The following is a 22,647-nucleotide window of genomic DNA, read 5'->3' on the forward strand; positions in this document are numbered from 1 at the left end:
TTAAAATCAAATTCATCTTATATTATTTTATTATTATATAATGAAAAAATAGCTATTCCAATGTAGATATTTATGTGAATGAAATAATTACATTCATAAAAAATGTCCTTGAACTTTAGCTAATCCAATGAGAGTGCTCTAAGCACCCGCTGCATCCATCGCAAGACTACTTTAAATAAAATTTGGAGGTTCATTCCACCACTGTAAAGTGTCATCCACAAACTGTGTTTGTTGAGTTAGAAGGTGTGCAACCTCATTGCCATGTCTACCAACATGCAAAACCTCAAAAGAATTAAAACTGGACAGCACCCTCCGCCTCCATAACAGCACCTGTTCAGATCCTCACCCCTTGAGCATATAGCCTCCATAACAGCAAGTGAGTCTCCCTCTATAAGCAAGTGAGAGATACCCATGTGAGAAATCATCTGCAATCCCCTTATAGCAGCAAGCGTTTCTATATCCTCCACCTCATGAATACCCAACTCTCTTCTAGACATTGCCATAACCATAAGAGATATATTTATGATGTACAAAACAAAAGCCACATAGAACTTAATTCAAAATTGGAAGAACTTTTTTTTAAATCAACTCTTAAATCATGTTTATAATATGACAACATGAGTAAATATACTAAGCTTATAAATTATAATGATATAATCCTAAATACTTTACCTTAGAATTATATATATGACCATATGGTATGATAGAGGTGCATGGCTTTGGAACATCTCTTTTTGCACAACTATTCATTATAGTTATAAATATATATTGTTGTATAATTACTATTAACAATTAACTTTGTAACGAGCTTGGCCATGCGAATGGAAGAGGCAGCTGAGATATGGCTGTGCGTATGGAAGAGGGAACTAATTAAGATAGGGTTTCTGGAAGTGGTGTACTTGTGTTCTGAAGTGGGTACTTGCTGCGTGGACTGAGTTAGGCTTGAGACATGGAAAATAAGATATATACATCTACATATACCATTGTTGTATTTTTAAGTAGTGCTAAAAAGTTTGTTCGAGCTCTTTTACAAGTGTTAAATTGTTACGAAACTTCATTTGGTCAGCTTGTAAATAAGATTTGTAAACTTGTCTAAAAATTTTAAGCTAATGAGAAGTGATAGATTTTATATCTTAACACTCTCCCTCACATGTGAGCTAGATTCTTTCTCAATTGATGGCCTAACACGTAAAATATTTAATTAAATTGGGTAGAGTATAGAGTTAGGGTTCAAACTCATGATCTCTGTTCTGATACTATGTGAAATCATCACTTGTCCCAAAAGTTTAAGTTGATAGGAATACATAAATTTTATTATTTATTTTATATCTTCACAAGATGAGATCTTCCATTTTTCCCCCCGTCGAGCATTGGCAGTAAGATCATTGTCTTAGGATTCCAAGTTAGTTTTCCTTGTACTTACATTGGAGTGCCAATTCATATTGGAAGAGGCTCACTACTGCTATTGTGGAACCTTCAATTTAAAAAAAAATAAAATAAAGAAAACCTTGCAACATGGAAGTCTAGATTGCTGTCAAATGAGGGAAGACTTGTCTTCTTTCTTGTCAAGCAGGCATCTTCATATGTTATCAATCTTGAAATCCCTTCCAAAGTTCTGGTTTTAATTAGGAAGCTTTTTTCATATTTCTTTTGGGGAGATGAAGCTAGTAAGGTGAAGAAAAAGTGGGTGGGTTGGGAAAAGGTTTGTAAAGATGAACTGTTTTGCATTGATTTGGCCATAATTTGGGCTAAAATGCCAATGTCGGAAGAGAACCGTTAAGAACCTTTGCTAGCTTCACTAGTGCTGCAGTGCCCTTTGCTAAATGACACCAGGGAATCTAAAGAGAGCAGGAAATAAGTTCCAAGCATGAAAAATAAATCAATATTTAAAGACTGCTAATTTAAAAAAAAAAACTATATTTAAGGACATATTTAGTTGCCACAAGAAGTAGAAAGGTGTATTATTCACAAAACAAGCAAAAGATTTATGGCTCAAGTAGTATATTACATGATATGAACAGCGCAGCAATTTGATACATACACTGCTACGCTGAACTGGTAGGAGCCTTATCCATATCTATTGCCCTCTCAGCCCTGCTTACTCTCATGTTCAGCTTGTTCAAGTTCTCTTATCTGCCTCATGATCTCTGCCTTCTCCTCAAGATAGGCTTCTATTTTACCATTAATCTTTTCCAACTTCTGCTTTAGCTTGCCAAGAGGCTTGCTCTTATCCTTCCCGTCAAGTTTTCTTTTCTTCTCACCTTTTTCCTTCTTTTCACTTTTCTCCTCTTTACCTACCTTCACCTTCTCCATTTGATCACCTTCCTCTCCTTTCCCCTCTGATTCTTTGACGTTTTCTTTAATTTCAATTTCCCTGGATGTAACTTCAGGCTGACACTTGCCCTCATCTACAGCATCCTTGTGTTTCCTCTCTTTCTCCTTCTTGTCTTTCTTTTCTTTCTTCTTCTTCCCTTCATCATCTGCTTCATCCTTGTGGTGCTTCTCTTTCTCCTTCTTCTTCCCTCCTTTCTCCTTGTCATCATCATCTTTTTCTGTATCCTTCTCTCTATCAATTTCATCTTTGGACTTTCCATCTAGGTCCCCTTTGTTTTTTGCCTTTTTCTCTCTTCCCTTCGTATCTTTTTCATCTTTCTTCGTTTCACCTTTCTCCTTGTGTTCACCATCTTTAGGCTTCTTCTCCTGCTCCACCTTCTCCTCAAGCCTCTGATCCCCCACTTTCCCAGCAGGTTTATCATCTTCCTTGACACTCAATTTTTTATCCTTTCCTTCCTTGATCTTCTTTTCACCTTTCTCCTTGTGTTCGCCATCTTTATGCTTCTTCTCCTGCTCCACCTTCTCCTCAAGCCTCTGATCCCCCACTTTACCAGTAGGTTTATCATCTTCCTTGACAATCAATTTTTTATCTTTTCCTTCCTTGATCTTCTTTTCCTCTTGCTTCAGGTCATCATCTTGGTGCTTCTCCTTTTTATTTTTCTTTTTATCTGATTTTCCCCTTTCTCTGTCATCTTCCTTATCCCCTGAGTCCCCATCATTTTCCCCCTTCTCTTCTTTTTCTTTGTCTTTCTTATTTTTTTTCTCTTTCTTCTTCTCTTCTCCAGCTTCATCATCTTTGTTGGTCCTAGAATCTTTCTCCCCCTTCTTTCCCTTTTTCTTTTCTTCCTCATCTTTCTCTTTGTGTGTCTGCTCTCCATCTTCATCATTTTTCTTCTCGTACTCCTTTACCTTCTGATTTGACTCTCTTTCCTTTTTCTCTTTCTCCTTTTTCTTAGTTTTCTCTTCATCTTCCCCTTTATGTTTCTCGTGTTTTGGCTTTTCTTTCTTGACTGATTTGGTCTTCAATTCAAGTTCCGTCTCAGTCTTCTCATCCACCACATCATTTGGTTCCATATTCTTGGTCTTCTCTTTGACATGGAATTCTTCCTTTCTGATCCTTTCTTCTCCATCTATAATGAGTTCAGATTTGTCTTCCATCTCCAAAATTTTTCCCAAAAGTTGATAATTTTTTCACTTGATCTCAAATACCCTGAAACAAATGCAGGAAACCAATAAGCAAGTTTTTATAAATGAATAACACAAATATAAAGTGAAAAAAAATCGATGTCAGAACTTGATGTGATGTTTCAAACAGAAAAAAGGTAAGAATTACAACCTGAGCAAGAAATAAGCTCACGCAATTGAAATCTATTCATCTCCCACTCATTTTAAACATTTTGGAACGTGCTCAAATATAAACCAGTTCACCACATACCATGATAAGAAAAGTACATTACATAGATGTGGGCCCAATTGCGCACGAACACTGACAAGATCATCCCACTTCCACCCAAACATCACTCCAACAATTGCCATGCGCAGCATGACAAGCAGCACTCATCACTATCTACAATCACCACTGCCAAACTCACCACCTCTTGACACCACCACTACCACAACCATCACCTCACCATCCTCTCCATAAGATTGCCTTATCTGATGCACCTCCTCCAGTTCATTGAAACTCAAAACCTTATCCAAATAAATATATATCTATATTGTTTTTAATCACCTCACAGTATTTGAAAATCTTAAATATGAATCTTCATTGCAAAAATTAAGAAACAAAATCCCGAATTTGAGAGCAAAATAATGGACATGTAACCAAACACCACCTACCAAATTTTGCTTTAAGAAAAAATTATTTCCTTTTAGTTATTCTCTAAAAAATTAAAAAATTAGGAAGATTTTTTTCACAATGTGGGGGGAAAATGATATTTTTCTGATAGTCCTCTCAAGTTCCACAGGTTAGCCTAAAAATATACCAAGGAAAAAGAACCATAACTACATTGCTGACAACATTCAGTAGTGGTCAGAATGATATACAACAAGAGGAGATCTATACCTCCACCTTGGAGCATTAAATTTGATCTTTTTAGAAGAACAAGACCATTCAGAGGAACATTCCTCCATGATTAACCGACTGAACCTTCATTTTTCAGCATGAATAGATCTATTTTTTTATCACACACGTAAATGTAATATATGGACCATTACTAGGAAGTGACCAACTTTCACAACCGTTGTGTTTGGAATAGTATATATCAGAATCACGAACTGTGATAATGTAAATTTTTTTATCCTAAAAATCTGATCGTCTCATCTCTTGTGCTATTTAGGAACCGAATTGTATGATGTGAAAAGAAAATAGTTGTCAAGTCTCAGTGCACAAATATTCAAACAACTACTTAAGCTTAGCAATTTATTCTTCTGTCTATTTAGAATTATAACTATAAGAAAGCAAATGTTTCACAAGGATCGGAATGTTCTAAAAACATAGAGGAGAAATCACGTTATCTCAAATGCCATATCATTTTGGAACTGCATTTTATTATATGGAATGAAAACAGCTTGCACTTGCAAGCATCAACAAATAGTCAGGCAATAAGTCAGACTTAGAAAGTTTATACTCCCTCTAGCTCCAAACACACAACCCACATAAGAGCATTTTTGGAAGATTGTCATGCTTACGTATTTCACTACAGTATCCGTTATTTGCAAACTTACATCTATAATCGGATAGAGAACAACTAACGTAAATATAACAGGATTACACATATTTTGTCGTTGGAATTTAGATTCATCAAATTTTAATGGATGTTGCACACGTTGGAGCCTTGAATTTCTAACCAAGGAAATCCTTTTCGATCCCAGTCGTGTGGATCTCTCGTCAAATTGAAAGCATATGTACCAATTGATCACCTTTTTCCCCAAAAGAACTAAGAAAGCCCTTTTTTGGGTTCCAAAATATTGACGGTACTAAGATAATTTTCATGATATTTTGATACCTATAGATAATTTTCATCATATTTGTATGCTTCTATATTTTTTGGTATTCAGGGTTTTAATAAGAGCATAGGTTTGAATCTGATTAGTTATAAAAAAAAAAAAAAAATACTTTCCATGAAAAAGAAGAGATGGAAAAGAAATCAGTTGTGCAGATAATACACGTAGAAATGAACATTACCGTCGAAACCCAGAAAGTGAGTAATTGGGAAATAGAGAAACTAATAAAATCCTTGGGGGATAAGATTCTCACAACAAATCAATCCAAAAACAGAATCCGAACTAAAAACGAGGAAGAAGAAGAAAAGCCAACTAGGTTTCTTGGCAACGAAATTCCCAGCTGATAGTTCAGATTTGTCACATATATAACTCCACATAAAGATGGAAACAAGTAATGGAATAATGTACAGATAGTAAAATTACATTAAAAAAAAAAAAAGAAGGAAAGAGGAACAGAATACGGTACCGGAATCGAATGCTCTGAATAGAAGTTGTAACTTTTGCTCAAAGAAGGGACTGCTGGGGAGAGCTCTGGATCTTGTAGATGTCGGGACTCGAGAAAGACTAGAATGGATGAGAATGCGCATCCGTAGGGGTTCAATTTATACACTTTCGAGCATAATCGTGTCACTGCCTCATGCGCTAACAGCCTGTGACTCATCACACGTAAATAACTTCATTGAACACTGCTGTCACACGGGTGTCGACTCTTTTAAGCGGTGGATAAAGGTTAACCTCGTATCTCGATTTTTACCGTCTTCATTTACATAGGATCCGTTTTGCTGGTGAAAGTCTTTTTATCTTATCTCTCTAGTTTTATTTTATCTCATATTATATTATCTTATTATTATAATTTTTTTAAATTTTTATATAAAATATAACAAATAATTTAATTTTTTAAATATCAAAATAATATTATTATTAAAAAATAATATTTTATTTAACTTTTAATTTTTATCTCAATTCATTTTACCTCACTCAATTCATTATTCAAACTGCACTTTGTTAATATATATATATATAAATTAGTATTCAAATCTCCTAAATTTGTTTTTTGTTCAAACCAATACTTAACTCACATAAGGTTTGAAAAGTTTGGAACTGGTACTTAGTTTGAAGAGTGAGATAAGATAAAATTTTTATGAATAATAATAAGATAGTTTGTGAATAATGTAAAATAGTTTGAGTTGAGTATTTTTTAAATTTTAAGAAAAGAGTGAGAGAAAAAATTGAATAAAAAATATTATAAAATTAAAATATTGTTATAATATAATTTTATAATATTATTTTTATTTTAAGATTTAAAAAAGTTAAATTATTTTTTATTTTTTATTTAAAAATTTAAAAAAATTGTAATGATTAGCTTGAAAATTTTATACTTAAATTATGTTTAAAAATAAAATGATATGAGATGAAAATTTTAAGATGAAATCTAGTTCCAAACAAACATATTATATTTCAAAATGGTTCCTTAGGTGCAACGTCATAATTTGTTATAAGAGGACATATGTCATATCCACTTCACATTTGTTTTAAAAAAATTCTATTTAAATCATTTTAGTTCATTTTTTTTTTCAAAAATATTATCATCATTAAAAAATAATTTTTTTATATAAGTCCTAAATTTAATGACTTTTTTTAAAAGAGTTTGTAGAACTTAGATACTTAGGACTGTAAATATCATTTTTTTAAAACTTATTTATAAATTACTCTAATTTTTGTTTTTAAAATAATGCTATTATTTTTGTTTTTTAATTTTATTATTTGTTTTGTTTTTGAATTATTTTTTCATTGATTTTTTTCATATTTAAACTATTTTACTTTTTTTTATGCTTATGTGGGCTGCTAGCTATGCATTGTTTTGAAATTTTTAAAGAGAACTGATTTATAAAATTCTCAATAAACAAGTACTGCACAATTCTTTACATTGTAAAAAGTGAACCTCACATTGGAAAAATGTTAAAACAAAATATTCTATTTTAATGAACTTTTCACAAAAAAAAAAAAACAAAAAAATTCGCCAGACTTATCTATCTAGACTCATACCTAACGTTACTTAGAAAAATGCTATTTGGCCTCCTCATCTACCGCTCATTGTTACCGCCTGAGGTGGCACAGCCACGTGGCTGCCATCGGTATAAAAAAAAATTAAGAAATGCTATATCTTCCGATAGGCTCCTGCAGAAGATTAGTAATGTATTTTTTATACATTTTTTTAAGTTATTTTTTATATAAAATTTTTTAATTATTTTAAATATTTTTAAAAAATAAAAAATATTTAAAATATTTTCTTAAAATATTTTTTTATTTTACTTTATAATTAAGAAAATATTTTTTTAATAATTTTTTTTTTACTTTCTATTTAAGGAAGTGTTTTTAATGATGTTCTAAATTTATTTTATTTTTTATAATTTTTTATTTTAATTAAGAAAGTATTTTTTAATATATATTTTTTTTTACTTTCTTAATGATATTTTACATTTATTTTATTTTTTAAAAATATTTTAAAATAATAAAATATCTATATAAAAAATTACTTAAACAAAATACATATAAAATAACACAACAGTCCCCGCTGGGGCTCCAGCGGGGCTGTAGCATCACCCAAAAAAAATTGAAAAAACTGCACGAAACCTCTCCCATCTGAAATTCATCCTTCTGAGATTCGTTCTCCATCTTTCATTTCAAAACAACCTTCTAAGGTTTCGTTTGGATCATCAACCTATTTCAACTCATCTCAACTCATCATTACAATTTTTTTAAATTCCAACACAAAAATAATAAACAATTCAACTTTTTCAAATCTTAAAATAATAATAATATTAAAAAATAATATTTTAACAATATTTTATCATCTCAACTCAACTCACTTCAACATCCAAACTCAACCTAAATCTCAAATCAGAAACAAACTCTGTCCAAGCAAATCTTAGCTGCCACAGACAGAACTCTCTCTAAATTCAAAACCCTTTCTAAATCCAACTGTCACCAACCAAAGCGAAAAGGTCTACTTGCAGAGCAGAGAACCGGGTTTAATAATTCCACCATAAAGGTTCAAGTAATATTTTAACAATCATGTCGCGGAAATAAACAAGCTACCGAGAGCCCAATAAACCTACAAAAATAGACCTACAATCTTGCCGAGAAGCCCCCCATGGAGATGGAATTGCAAATTAGACAAATAACTCACAGCATGAATTCAATGGTATATTGGTTAGATCCCACTTCAAATATTGTAAAAATCTTTTTTATTTTTTTTTATGAGTCTACTTTTTTATAAAAATATCGGTATAAAATCTATCTATTTAAAACTTGTAATTAGCATTGCTCTTCAATAAATTAATAATGTTATAGAAAAGTTACTATAACAGTACATACTTTACATTCATTGCGTGACTGCTTCTAGTTGATTATTTTTAACACTCACTTGAAGAGATGTGTGGTTCAGATAATGTCACATCATGTGTACAAAATAGATACTTTTAATAGTAATTTTTATCTATATTTATTCTTCCACAAAATGTTACATATTTTACAAAATAAAAAATAGATTTATATACAAAAGTTAATTTTTTAATTATAGATTTTATTTAAAAAAAAAAAATTATTTGACACTTACAGACATACTTCTTAAACGGATGACGTGATATTTTTATCATGCCACGCACAGACATGAATAAATGTACGGAAACCCGAACGATATTTAAGGAACTCCAATCTCTGTTCAATCCTCACCCAAAGGCCAAAATGTTGCAGGCTATGGGACTGCCCTCTTTCAGCACCGTTTGTTCAGTGTCACGCGGATTAAAGCTGAGAGCAAAGAAGAAACCTGAGTCAAAGCGAAGCCCGAGCAGTGTCGGCTTCAGCAGCCGTAGGAACGAGCCGTTGTGGCGGTGCGTTGAGGGCTGTGGTGCCTGCTGCAAGTTGGAAAAGGGTCCGTCCTTTGTCACCCCTGAAGAAATCCTCAGCGACCCGGGCAACATTGAGGTTGGTTTTGATTCTAAGACCTTCTGCTCATAATATATTTGTGAAAATGAACATGTAGAGTTCGATATTCATTAATTCGGGAGTAATTCTATGACTATGAATGTAATTTTGCTTGCGTTAGAATACTATAGCATCTTTTGTTCACCAGTAATTTAGACATTATGAGTCGGGGTCTCCAGAATGGTTGGTTGGTGATATATGCTCACAAGTACTTTTGAACTAGAGTGTTTGGACCACATTCTGTCAATCACATTAAGACCCTTTATTTTCACTTCTAATTACAGTGTCAGATTTCATGATATTACCGAAAAGAAGTCTTATTGGTCGAGCATGACCAAATAGTAAAACAGACAGACTCTGGTACAGTGTTGAACTGTTGGTTTAACAGGTTCTCCATAACTTAAGCCATCCAGAAAGCGGGGTGGGGGATCAATAATCTATTTCGATCTCACTCACTAATAGCCGAGAAAAAAAAGAACGCACAGTCTATTACATTCAGCCAAATCTATACGTATTTTATTTTGACACGAGATGTGTAACAGCATAAGTGCAATGCAATGGGGGCACTAAGCATATTGGAATCACAGGTTAATGTGATCATTATAGTGCAAGTGGGCTGCACATTGTCTCCAGTCAAGAGTAAGAAGTATGGTTTCTGGATCTGCTGATTGTTTTAGACTAAGAAGTATGGTTTCTGGATCTGCTGATTGTTTTATCTTGTGCATTTGGTTCTGAATTAATGGGTTTATTTTGTCTTTGGCATTAATGTATCATACATATCAGCTCTACAGAAGCTTAACAGGTCCAGATGGATGGTGTATACACTTTGACAAAGGCACGCGAACATGCTCCATTTACAACGGTGAAGATCTAGGTGGTCAAAACCTTCTTCAGTATCTATCTTTGAACATTTCTGAACCTTTGTTCGTTATTTTTTCTTTGGCAGATCGTCCTTACTTTTGTCGTGTAGAGCCGGATGTATTTGAATCATTATATGGAGTTAGCAAGAAGAAGTTTAACAAAGAAGCCTGCAGGTTTATTAATTATCTCCTTCCCATCAATTAAGCATTGTGGAAAAGTATTTCTCTATCCTAGTGTCATGAACCTCCGCTGTTTGTCTTGCATCATGTGAAATCCTGCCTCACTTGTTTTGGTTGCAGTTTCTGTAGGGACACCATCAAGGAAATTTATGGTTCCAATTCGAAGGAGTTTGATAACTTTAATTGTTCAATAAGGAGCTCTGGTTTTAGCTAGATCGCAGTTCCTGCTCAAAATGCTAAAGGTAACTCTCTCTTCCTATTTATTTTCCTTTCTCTAGATTTATTAAATCAACAGAATAGGGAGTTTGAGTATCATATAATAGGGACTTTTTATCACCAAATATGTCAATATACTTTCTTATAGAAGGGGTTGAGTATTCTGGTCCCACTAAGATGAGAGGTGTTGCAAGACACTGCTAAGGGAGAGCAAGAAACAAAATCAAATGATTGTTTTTTAATCGGCGCCCCAGAAAAGGAAATGAAGAAGGCTTCAAATTCTCGTAGCATAGAAGCCAATCACTTGGCGGCATGGTGTTGCTGGTATATAGCTTTTGACGAGAAAGAAAACCTAAATTCAACTTTGACGAGAAGTGTCTTATCATCTTTGCTTACTTATTGAACGCTTTACTGGCAATATTCATATAATATCCAAGAAACTTCTCAAATACCAGAATTTAGCTAACTAGATTGCTCAGAGACTGAGGTGAAATTATATTCTCCTCAATTGTTTGTATAGCACTTCAGTACAATGTTGCTGCTTGTTTTGACAGTTTCCAGTATTCTTTCTGTGATTCAATGAAGGTCATCAGTATAAATTGAACACATGTTAAAAAGAAAAATTCTTCTCATCAGCCACTATTCACCACCCCACACCCAACACCCCCACACCCTATGAAAAACACCCCCACACTCTATGAAAAAGCTATAGATGTGGGGTGTCTACACTTCAAAAAAAAAAAAAAAAGATGCGGGGTGTCTACAGTGGCTGATCTGTAGAATTACTCATTTTCATCCGTAGAGTACATTTAAACCTTGAGGATGGGACAAGGCTCTTCGTATTCATTGAGATTCTGATTGTATCGGCTTTCTTTCTTGTATTTCTGTTGATGGGTTCTTCAGGATGTGTCAGTTCATATTAGGGTGGCAATTACTTGTTGGAAGCAATCTGATTTTTGTTTTCATGATTGATCCTCTCCATTGGTTAATTTTGTTTTTGATTTGGCTGGTAAATTGTCAAGCCGATCTTGAGCTTGTAATTTCCTTTGTTTGAGATCAATTCAAGAACAAAACTTTTCAATTGAAGTGCATGATCTATTTGTGTGGCCCGTTTTGGAATGGCAAAGCGGGCATTGCCTAGATAGCAAGTTAGCTTCAGAACCCTTCTTATGGGTAAATATTCAATAGGACTTTAGTTGGCCCATGGGTGTTTTTTCACCTGAGCAGCCACCATTAGTTTTCTTTTTTTTTTTTCTTAAGCCAGATTCATTGATAGAGGAAAGAGATTGTATGATATATTACTGATATGATGCAGGTGGATCCTTTCCAACATGAAAATTCAATGAGATGAGAAGGGGGTATTTTTTTTTTTTTGGGGGGTTACTTCTCATGTGTACATTGTGTGTACTTGAGCTATGCCTTTTCTTATTTATAAAACTTCTTGATTACCTATAAAAAAAAATGATTACGGGAATGCTGCCATACAGGTTATGGAAGTTGCCTGTTGCACAATTTGATACGAACATTGGTTCTGAGATCGATGAACTTTTTTGGATTCTCCATTAGTTGAAGTGTCCAAGGTAGAGGATCTGATGATGGTGATAATGGTATGCATGGTTTATACTTCAATCAATAGAGGGATGGTTGGTTTACTGCAGTTGTTATTACTTGTGAGTCTCTTTTGATTATGAGTTGTGGAAGGTTTCATGTGGTTGCTTCTTCAATGGCTATCTTTGCTGTTGTTGCCTCACCGAAGTTTGGGCTTAAGCTGTTCACAGAGCTGCCTGATCTATAAACTTCAACTGTAGTGTTGCTTGTAATTGTAACTGCAACATCATAAGAAACTGGGTAGAAATCCCTTGGAGGGGATTTACAGATAGGCTGATTGGTTAATTGTTTCAACTCCCAAGAGTGACAAAGGTCTCCATGTCATCTCTGGAAAGTGGCTACAAAAGTGTGTAGAGACGAGGGGTTAGTGTTTGTGTACCACTTTTTGTTTTGTTTTTGTGTGTACCACCTGATTTCTCAAGAACCACATACACTCTTTAGCTAAGAAGGCAAAAATTCTGAAAGTGATGACATTCATCTTTTCCGATGTTAATATAGAAGCAAGTTCCAAGATGATTTTCATCCAATTGAAGATTGAATGTCTGGCAAATACTGAAATGCAGATAGGCCATGGAGACTGTCTCCAGAGTATGCAGGTGAAAGGGCACTCGAGGAAAAGATGCTCAAGTGTCTCTTCCTCCATTTGGCATTTGAGGCTCATGATGTCTTCTTCTGACGTGAGGATTTATTGTGAAGGGATTTACTATGGTATGGTAGAAGAGGATAGAGATAAGTTTTCCATGTTCTCGGGGAGGCCTTTGAAAGTAGAGGGGGTGGGTGGGATGCCGAGGGAGTGGGGTTTTCATGATTTCAATCAAACGATCTTGGTTGAACAAAGCATGAAGTAGGATGTCATTCCATCTCCTTGGTTGTTCAAGGATCAAATTACAAAGACTTGATTGGATCAGAAGCTATAGTTGGACAAGTATTTAGAAGATAGAACATCTTTACAAAGACCAGCTTTTCCAATACTGAGCTGTCATCCTAGTGTGGAGATGATTGCCTTGTTGAAAGGGGAAAACAACCTTAAGGCCTCGTTTGGATGGTGAGATGAGATAAGACATTTGTGAATAGAAGTAAAATGGTTTTGAGTTAAAATGTTTTATGAGATTTTAGGAAATGAGAAAGAAAAATGAATAAAAAAAATTATAAAGTTAAAATATTATTAGAATGTAATTTTTTAATATTATTTTTTATTTAGAATTTGAAAAGGTTGAATTGTTTTTTGTATTTTGTTTGGAAGTTTGAAAGAAAAATGAAAGTTGTAATGATTAGATGAAAATTTTGAAAATTTGAAATTGAAAAATATTTATCTTTGAGTAGTATTTAGATGTTGAGATAAAATGAAATGGATTGAGACCATCTCAACATTCGAACGGGGCCTAAACCTAAACAAGTAAACAACCGTGGGAATTTGGTAGACAGATCGATGACCAGGACTTAAGGGGTGAAATAGGGACGCGTATTGTTATCGAAAACCCACCAAAAATCATTTACTCAAGAATCTGAGTTTTTTGACAAAACCTTATTGATGATTATAGTGTCATAATCAACCAATAAAGGAAGAGTGGCCGAAGGGGCCCGCTTCTGCTTATGTTGATTGCTATACAATTTTCTACTGATTATTCCCTCCCTATGAAAAGTCTAGAGAGGACTTCACTGTCTAATAATAGACTAATACGATGAAAAGGAAGGTAGATAAGGAACCACCCTCCATGAGACCACGGGGAATGGGAGAAAAATCCTTGGGAGAACCATTTATATATTACTTGAAAGGACTCAGTTTGAGTGCAACTTGGAGGAGCTGATCATAATGAGAAAAATGGGTTGGAAAAAACTTAGTAGTCCTTCATATTACACTCATTTTCCATTTTTATCTCATCACGCAAAATGTGATATATTTTTTTATCACCTTGGACCAATCTTTAATTTTTAAAAGAAAATTTCAAAAGGTGACAGAGGAATGCCACCTCATCATAATAGGATAAAAGTTAAATATAAGTATAATATATACTTGTGTTCAAACCTAAGAACATACCAAGTTACTGAATATCAAATTTAGTATTAACCAAAGGTCAAAAGGTAATGAAGAATGCTATGCATTAGCCACTATTTACTCACACACTCCATAGCTATAGTTTTTTTTTTTTTTTTATAGGATGTGGGGTTGTTTTTCATAAGGTGTAGGATGTGAGGTAGTGAATAGTAATTGATGAGAATAATTTTTCTTACCTTAATACTGTAGAAAAATATTGTAGTTTCATCTTACAAATATTTTAATTAACTATCCATTTAAGTGTCAAATATATAAAAGTCACTCTAAAAGGTGCGACATCAATAATATGGTTAGAGATGATTAAATTACGTTATTCTTAACTATATACTTGTCGCACGTCTATGTGAGATACGCAGGAAAAAATGTAGTATTCAATGGGTTACTAAATGTAACAAATTAAATACTGAAAAAAAAATACGAAAATGTTATAGGAAAGAAGAGAAAGTGTTAAATACCTTTAAAATTCGAAGTTGCTTAATATTTATTAGCGTGACCTGTTGTCAAACTATTTTATGGTTCGAATATGATACATGTTAATAAGTAGATTATAATCTCAATGTCCACGACAATGATAGAATCAACCCCACCATCAACATCCGGGTGAAGCTCGAGAGTGGAAAGTTTGTAAACCCCACATTTATTTTTCTTTTTGAAAGAGTGTGTACATATGCTTTGCACGATTGAAACAGTTTTTTACTTGGCACGGGCAATAAGGGACTGAAAATCAATCAATTTACCAACTCTGAATTTATTTGATTACGAAATAGAAGTGTCTTGAGAACCAACAAAATTGGCAGGCGACATGGAATCCAAGGAAAGCAAATGATCAAGCACACAGTATTGCCAAATGAGATGTTGAACAGATGATCTATGTGTATTGATGATGAAGTCGCTGACCCTCCCTGATGTGTAATCCTTAAGATATGACTCAGTAAATGTAACATGTTTACTAAGCAAAATTCAATAAATAAAAAAATAAGATATAGAAGTATCAAATCATCTATATCTTACTATTACCTACAAAGTGGTAGCTCAGTTAGTACAAGCTGATATTTCATGGCTTTGAGGTCAAGAATTCGAGTCAGGACATAAATTGAAACCACTTAAGGTAGTAAAGCCAGCCCTTTGGACTATGGGATGGGCTTTGGACCAGCTGAATACTTTGGGAGTACTGTGGCGACGGGCTCACCCTTGGAACAGGTGCTATGGCTCTCAGACATTCTGCAGTGTAGAGAGGCTCCTATGATCACGCCTAGGAAGGGTTGCTACGCTGGTCGCCCCCGCCTCCTCTTTTGCTAAGAAAAAAAAAATCATCTATATCTTTTCACATACCAAACATCAAGCAAAACCTACGCAAGGATAGACAACATTTCACCAGAAAAGTCGCCAGGCATTTCCAGTAATTACTCCACGCCCATCAAAGGGAAAAGGTAAAAGAGAATTCTTGGAATATTACAGAACTCAATTCTCAGTATCATAAATGAAAAGTGCTAATCCATCCCAGTTACCCTTTTTTTATGTTCCATTCACATATCAATAAACATGTCCATATATATGCAAACAGACTGATAAATTCCTCCAAGTTTTTTAGGGAGACTCACTACCTCTTGGAGACCGGTTGTTGTCATCATCTTCATCAATAGGGCTCCTATCATCTCTAGGGCTGACACTTCGACCATGACCATTAGCTTCAGAAGGACTTCGATAGCTCCTACCAACAGGGCTCCCTCTTTCAGGGCTGACAGGGCTTCTGCTATTTCTCCTTGGGCTGCCACTGTAATCGGAACCATTTTGCTCCGCAGCCAATCTACCATTTTTGGGAGAAGGGGTGCCTCTCTCCTGGGGGCTGCCTTCATCAGGTGTTAGGCTGCGCTTCCTCCCCTTGGAAGGAGCTGGACTTCTCCTTGGCTCTGGGCTTCTGTAGCGAGGGCTCTGTGATCTCCTCTCTTCACGCTCAACTCTTCTCTCTCTCCTTGCTGGGGATATTGACCGGCTGGCAAGAACATATTATACAGATTGTAAATTAAAACTACATTATGCAAAATATAAACACGATCAAATTGCATTTAACACTCTGAAACTGCACACTTCATTTTTCTTTGGGCTGCAGGTTAGCTGAGAACAAGTTACCAACAGTTCCTCACCCAAACAGTAATTTTTATTTCAAATTTTCCTTTTGGTCAAAGAATTTTAGCAATTGCAAGCTCTGAGCCTTTCCATCATCTCAACAGAAGATAAAAACTTGCTGCAAACTACTAAATTAAATAAAATAAAAAACACCCCAAACAAGAAACTTAAATGAACAATCCATCGCGCACCTGTAGCTACGGCCTCGACTGTAACTTCGGCTACGGCTTCTGACACGACGAGGAGAAAGTGATCTGTCTGGTGATAACGAGTCACTTCTTTCACGTCTGCAATAAAGTAGATCATAAGAAATTGGATGTGCTAAACATAAAAGATCGTAATCAAAAGTTGACCCAAGAAGACAAACAAGCAAAGAAACGAAGTCAAGTCTTTGCAAAGATATATGACCTTAACTTCTTGGGACTGTTCTTGCAGTTCTTTTCTATATGACCTCTCTCTCCACACCGGTAACACTTGTTCTTCCAGTCTCCAGCTTTGCAATCACGAGCCCAATGGCCATCAATGCCGCAATTAAAGCAGCGTCCAGATCCAGGAGGAGGATCTCTGCCAAAAGAAGCTCGGGAACCACGCGGTGCCTACTCCAGGTAATTGCAACAACAGAAAGAGAGTCTTTTTGACTAAGTAACAACAGAAAGAAAAATCACATAGACGACAGAGTAAAGAGAACCAATGTGACCCAAAACAAATGAAGGAAGAGAAGCATGAACAAGCTTCAACACAGTAAACCTGGATATGATAACTCTCAAAATTTTTTGACAAGTAACTCGTACAATCATAAGCTGACAAAATACATATAACACCAGATGGAATAAGCAGTCCATTCACAATTTAAGACTCCAATATAGAAGATAAGTCTCCTTAAAATTAAAGCATCAGGGGTCCAAATCAGGCAGGCAATAGGTAGTCATAAAAAGAATGAGAGAACAAAGTAGATATAGTAAATTCATCAATATAATAAGCAGCAAAGCAATTGCCTAATTTTGTAAATATAAGAAAATACTTTTTTTATAATTAAAAAAGGAAATAATTTTTTTGAAAAGGAATTGTATATACATATCTTGGTCATGATGTGAACAGCTGCAGATTTTGAGGCTGGTATGGTTAACGGGCACTTTGGTTAGGCACACTAATTGCTTGCGATTGCGCATGTGCATTAAAAGTTAACAAAATATTCAACTCACAAGGTTCTTTTTTTTATTATTATTGGTAGACTCATAAGGTTTATGATGTTAAAAGAGCTTACCCCCTTTGCAAATTCCACAATAATACGGCTTCCGTCAAAGTCCCGGTCATTGAGGCTATATTGAGCATCATCAGCATCTCGGGGATCACTAAATTCCTGTTACCAAGCAGAGGAAGCAGAAACAACAAAGCACATCCATACTTGTGAAATCTACAAGTCAGCTCTAACAACCAGATAAGAGCAAAGCACCTGATCAAAGCCTTGACAAAAAAAATGGACTGGGTTAAACTTACAACAAAGGCAAAGTCGCGCTTCATATCCACATCTCGTACTCTGCGGAAATGGTTGCCAGAAACAGTAAGGCCATCATTACTTAACTACTGCAAGTGTATGATACTTCGCCCCTCACAGACGAACTAAACACCAGTTTGAGATTGTTGCCATTTGCATAAAAACAGGCAATAACATAATAGAAAGAATCGCCAAGTCCCTTAGACACTCGACAAGAATTTCCACCAATTCCACCAAGGCACCCCTCACCAAAGACTTCCTGATTACGGGAAACCCCCAGAAACCTTCAACAATATCATTCGAGTCAATTACAAGACACCTAGGGGAAATTGTTCCCATACAAAACATGATGAACAGTTAAGGTGATCCAAAAGGAGAAAAAAAGTTTGGGAAAGATATAAATGCACCCTATCCCTAGAGGATTTACACCGCATCTCACACCGATTGATTGAGAAAGGCTTAACTATACGATTCATGTAGTAGATTAACTTGATAAAAAGGTGTAACAAATAGAACGGTTTTTTACAGCAGCAAACAAATCAGAAAGTACTATTATCTAGATTGATCAGGAAGTGGGCACGGACTCTGAAACAGAAAAATGAGAAAGAAGTAAATGCAGCTGATGAGGATCTTCTAGGAGAAGAACAAATAGAACAATTACCTCCCATATCTGCTGAATAAACGTTCCAGATCACGAGAACGTGTCCGCGAAGACAAGCGACCAACATACAGACGGGTCTTACTTCCATAACGATCATCATAACGAGGCATTTTCAAGCTACTACAAGGAAATCATAACAGTAAGGAACCAAAAAAATGCAACAGTGCATAAACATAAATTCTTTTATGATAGAAGTTCATCTGATATAGAGGCAATGTGTAACTAGCGGCCCACCTCTAAAAGATCTACAAATGAATGGATATGAATAAGGTCAAAACGAGTAGATCACTCATACAATGACTGCTAAATATAGATATTAGCTCAAGAATGGACAGCTCAATGCCATCACACATGCAATTATTCCTAAATTTGAATGAATCATTAGTATGAAAAAACAATGAGTTAAAAGATCAACTTTAAAAACTGAAAGTGAATCAATTGCAATCAAGTTTTGAACAATCCCAATACAAATGATAAAACAAGTAGATTTATAGCTTTTCCCTTTCTCACAGGTGTTGGATTTTACAAAACGGCCTAAACAGAGAAAAAAATTATCAGAATGGTACTAGTCATAGATAATAAAAGATAGATTTGACATAAATCCGTAAAATCGACCAACCTAAACCTGATAAAATAGAAAGAATCCCGTGTAACTTGATACAAGGGCATAGCCCCCGAATGTGAGCAAGTGGAAACGACCTCTTCAGGAAGGCCCTCCGTCTTTGTAACCAAGCTACTAATTAAACCCTACAATTATTTCCTCCCATGTACCATAAAGCCACTAATTAAAATAACGGAAGTCGGTCAAGAGCAGAAATTTAAATTTCAGCCAACAGGGCCACAGAGAAATTAAAGACCCACAAGTTGAAGACAATATGTACTTAACCCAACCTCCAACCGAAGTTCTAACTCTCAGCCAATCTGGAAACATTATCACCCCCTTATGGTCTAAAACCAGACCTTGAACTCGCTTTGCATGAAAGGATTAAGCCTTGAAGGTTCAAGTTCTTAGATAACCCTTAACATCATATGCCAGAAGGCCCCGACCAATACTGCCATCGCCTTGTTTATAGATATATTCAGAAGCACAGGGACATGCACGCATCAGATTCATGGAAAGGAGCCGCAATTAATAAAGCCCAAACCCAATATTTAAATTCAACAAATTCAAATCATGTTAACCCGCAAAAATTCTCATACCGAAAACGAGTGGAAAGAAAAAATCAATAAAATCTCGTATCACCGTGCTTAAAGCTAAAGATTTGAAGTCATTACACAAAATACACGGGTAAATTTAACAGAAACTAGGGGAAAAAGAAGAATAAATCAAATTTAGAACACCAGTGAATCAAAATCAACATGGAAGGCATAAAATTACTGGGAATTCAAACCTGAAAAGGAGACTGGAATCAAAATTTGTTAACCCTAGCTCGTACAACTGAGAGAAGGTTGGTCCCGATCTCTGTTATTTATACAACGAACAACAGATTCCTACGGCCAGGATACGTTTCTATTATCTAACGGTCCATATGTCATGGGAAACTGAGATGCTTTTTCCTTATTTTTCTGGCGTCGAAGAAAATGAGATTCCCTATAATAAGGTATGGTGGTTTGGGTACCTCACGGACCAATGAAATCTTAGCTTCAAGCGTGTGAGGGCGTGCAACTCGATTTTGCTTTTAGCTTGAACTTATAGAATTTAGATGCCTTGGGCCCAGGGAGACATCGACCATTTCTATCACGATTTTTAGATTTTTCTTTTTTTTTTAAATGTTTTTCCTTACAATAATTAGAAAATTAACATTTATTATTATAGAGTAATGCTATTCATCATTTAAACTTCCATCATTCTTTCATTATTCTATATAATTTGATATTAGGTAATTGAAAATTATTTATTTCATTTTACTTATGAACCAATGTCACATCATGAAATAATAAGAGAATGATGAGAGTTGAGATGATAAATAAATTTTTTCTTCTAAAAAATGATTGATGTTTCGATTTTTTTTAAAATTATAATGTATCTTATTATAAGTTGTGCGTTAACACACCGATTTATGTGTAGCAAAACTCAAATATATTTGATGTAAAAAGTAAGTTAATAATCTTCATTTTGAATTAATTAATTTTTTTATTGGTACTAGGTGTTTGAGAATAGCATCCCGACTAATTTTGAAGGTGCACAGGCTCTAGATAAAGAGTTTTCTACAAGTGCAGCTCGGATAATTCAATGGTGAAATCTTCCAATCCAATGGCTCCTAAAATTATTTGCACTCTAAGAGAATTTGAATCTTAGACCTCGGAGGAAACATACCACCAAAATCAAGGTCTTTACTTACCACTTGAGCCAACCCCAAAGGTCATTATCAATCACATCAGTTACTATTTTTAAGGACTTGTTATGTTAATAATTTTTAAAATTTGTTATATCATTTGTCATAATTCATGAAATTAATAAAAATCATGATAAAATACATGAAAAATGCTAGTCTTCTCGCTAGGGGCTCCTGCTAGGATTTTTTTTTTTTTTTTTACTTCATGATTAAAGAAATATTTTTTAATACTGTTGTGATTTTTTTTAAATATTTATAAGTGTTAAAAAATATTTGTAAAAAAAAAAAATATATGAAATACACTAGCGAGAACTCCTAGCGGTGGCTGTTGAGCCACCCAAAATACATTTCTCTAATAAAATGTTGAGCAGAAAACAAAAAAGAAATATTATGTTTTCCAAACATATTGATATAATAAAAAGAGCTCATATTTTATATTAAATTGATATTGCCAAAACTACTATTATTGAATTTGAAAGTAAATGTTATTTTTCTTAAAAAAAAAAATTGATAATTGGAATAGAGTAATTGAGATTTATGAAAAATTATATAGAATGTGTGACGATTGCTTGTACTTTTTTTTATATATAAATAAATATATATATATACTGACCCATTTTATTATTAAATTATCAATTTTAGTGTTTATTTGGGAATACAACTATTTTCAAATATTCTCACAAATTATTCACTATCGTTCACAAATTATTTACTCATATTTCATTATTATTCATATATTATTTTATTGTTATTTACAAATCATTTAAAATACCCTTAATATCCAAAAGGAACCTTATACAATACTTTGCATCCCAATTCAATTATGGTTGTTGTAATAAGAAAAAGTGAGATGGTGTAATTTTGACTGTATGATGTTAATAAAAGATGCAAATTTTTGGTTTTTTAATAGTTTTTGCAAATGGATACAATTGGTTCAGACGTTAATAAATCAAATTGCATCTCACGAAAGATGTGAATCTTACTTAAGTCTCGTTTGATTATATAAATGAGATGAAATAAATATTAAAATTAATTGAATAAAATATTATTAGAATATTATTTTTATTTTAAGATTTGAAAAAATTTAATTATTTATTGTATAAGTTAATTACATTTTACCTTCTCGAACTTTCACTCAATTCACAATGTGTCTCCGAAACTAATAATTACATCAAAGTGGACCCTCGAACGTTTAAAACTTCTCAATCCCTCTCTTCCGTTTACCAGCAATGCTAAATTTAACTGAAATTCATTGCACGTACTCCTATCAATTAATAATAAATTATAAATCATTAAATAAATTTTTTTATTAATTTATATATGATTAATGAATATCAAATAATTTCATTGTGTACATAAATTATTCATATTTGTTTATAATTTAGGTATAAAATAATTTTATATATGGTTAATGATTAATTATTAATTGATAGCATATATTATTTTATATTTTATACGGTCAATGATAATAAATTAGATAAAAATTGCATATTTATAGTGAATTTTTGTTAGATTTGACGTTAATGATAGACAGAAGAGGAAAATTGGAAAGTTTTGAAAGTTTAAGGATTTATTTTGATGCAATTATTAGTTTCGGATGTACATTATAAATTAAGTAAAAGTTTGAGGGGATAAAATATAATTAATCCTTATTGTATTTTATGAGAAGATTTAAAAAAATTATAATAATTATATGAGATGAGATAAAATAATTTGTATAATCTAACGAGGCCTCACTAGAAAAAGAAAAGAAAGAAAGATAAAAGGTGAAAAAAAAAAAC

General features: G+C 33.8%; 3 protein-coding genes across 13 annotated transcripts; 1 reads left to right on the forward strand and 2 right to left on the reverse strand.

Annotated features, from left to right (window-relative positions):
* Window positions 1-1,900: 1,900 nt before the first annotated feature.
* Window positions 1,901-5,933, reverse strand: LOC108985599 (myb-like protein X). Of its 2 annotated transcripts, XM_035688886.1 has the most exons (3): window positions 5,807-5,933; window positions 2,808-3,544; window positions 1,901-2,663 (listed from the first exon to the last, which is right to left on the reverse strand). In XM_035688886.1, the coding sequence occupies exons 2-3, from the start codon at window positions 3,490-3,492 to the stop codon at window positions 2,089-2,091; spliced, it is 1,260 nt and encodes a 419-aa protein (XP_035544779.1). In that variant the 5' UTR covers window positions 3,493-3,544; window positions 5,807-5,933; the 3' UTR covers window positions 1,901-2,088. The 2 variants fall into 2 exon arrangements, with proteins under 2 accessions (XP_035544779.1, XP_018813490.1); XM_018957945.2 differs by having other exon boundaries at window positions 1,901-3,544.
* A 3,095-nt stretch (window positions 5,934-9,028) lies between these two features.
* LOC108985600 lies at window positions 9,029-12,718 on the forward strand. Of its 4 annotated transcripts, none has more exons than XM_018957952.2 (5): window positions 9,029-9,327; window positions 10,111-10,189; window positions 10,274-10,361; window positions 10,488-10,609; window positions 12,071-12,718. In XM_018957952.2, exons 1-4 carry the CDS (start codon window positions 9,088-9,090, stop codon window positions 10,579-10,581), a joined length of 501 nt encoding a protein of 166 aa, XP_018813497.2. In that variant the 5' UTR covers window positions 9,029-9,087; the 3' UTR covers window positions 10,582-10,609; window positions 12,071-12,718. The 4 variants fall into 4 exon arrangements, with proteins under 4 accessions (XP_018813497.2, XP_018813499.2, XP_018813498.2 ...); XM_018957954.2 differs by lacking the exon at window positions 12,071-12,718 and adding an exon at window positions 11,899-11,957; XM_018957953.2 differs by lacking the exon at window positions 12,071-12,718 and adding an exon at window positions 10,735-11,219.
* A 2,384-nt stretch (window positions 12,719-15,102) lies between these two features.
* On the reverse strand, window positions 15,103-20,027 carry LOC108985601 (serine/arginine-rich splicing factor RS2Z32-like). Of its 7 annotated transcripts, none has more exons than XM_018957957.2 (8): window positions 19,922-20,027; window positions 18,531-18,650; window positions 17,872-17,911; window positions 17,639-17,734; window positions 16,783-16,970; window positions 16,566-16,661; window positions 15,852-16,240; window positions 15,103-15,536 (listed from the first exon to the last, which is right to left on the reverse strand). In XM_018957957.2, exons 2-8 carry the CDS (start codon window positions 18,638-18,640, stop codon window positions 15,460-15,462), a joined length of 996 nt encoding a protein of 331 aa, XP_018813502.2. In that variant the 5' UTR covers window positions 18,641-18,650; window positions 19,922-20,027; the 3' UTR covers window positions 15,103-15,459. The 7 variants fall into 7 exon arrangements, with proteins under 7 accessions (XP_018813502.2, XP_018813500.2, XP_018813501.2 ...); XM_018957955.2 differs by having other exon boundaries at window positions 15,103-15,542; XM_018957956.2 differs by having other exon boundaries at window positions 15,103-15,542; window positions 18,531-18,647; window positions 19,922-20,008.
* Window positions 20,028-22,647: the final 2,620 nt, after the last annotated feature.

Source organism: Juglans regia, chromosome 3 (assembly GCF_001411555.2).
Source record: "Juglans regia cultivar Chandler chromosome 3, Walnut 2.0, whole genome shotgun sequence".
NCBI classification, from domain to species: Eukaryota; Viridiplantae; Streptophyta; class Magnoliopsida; order Fagales; family Juglandaceae; genus Juglans; species Juglans regia.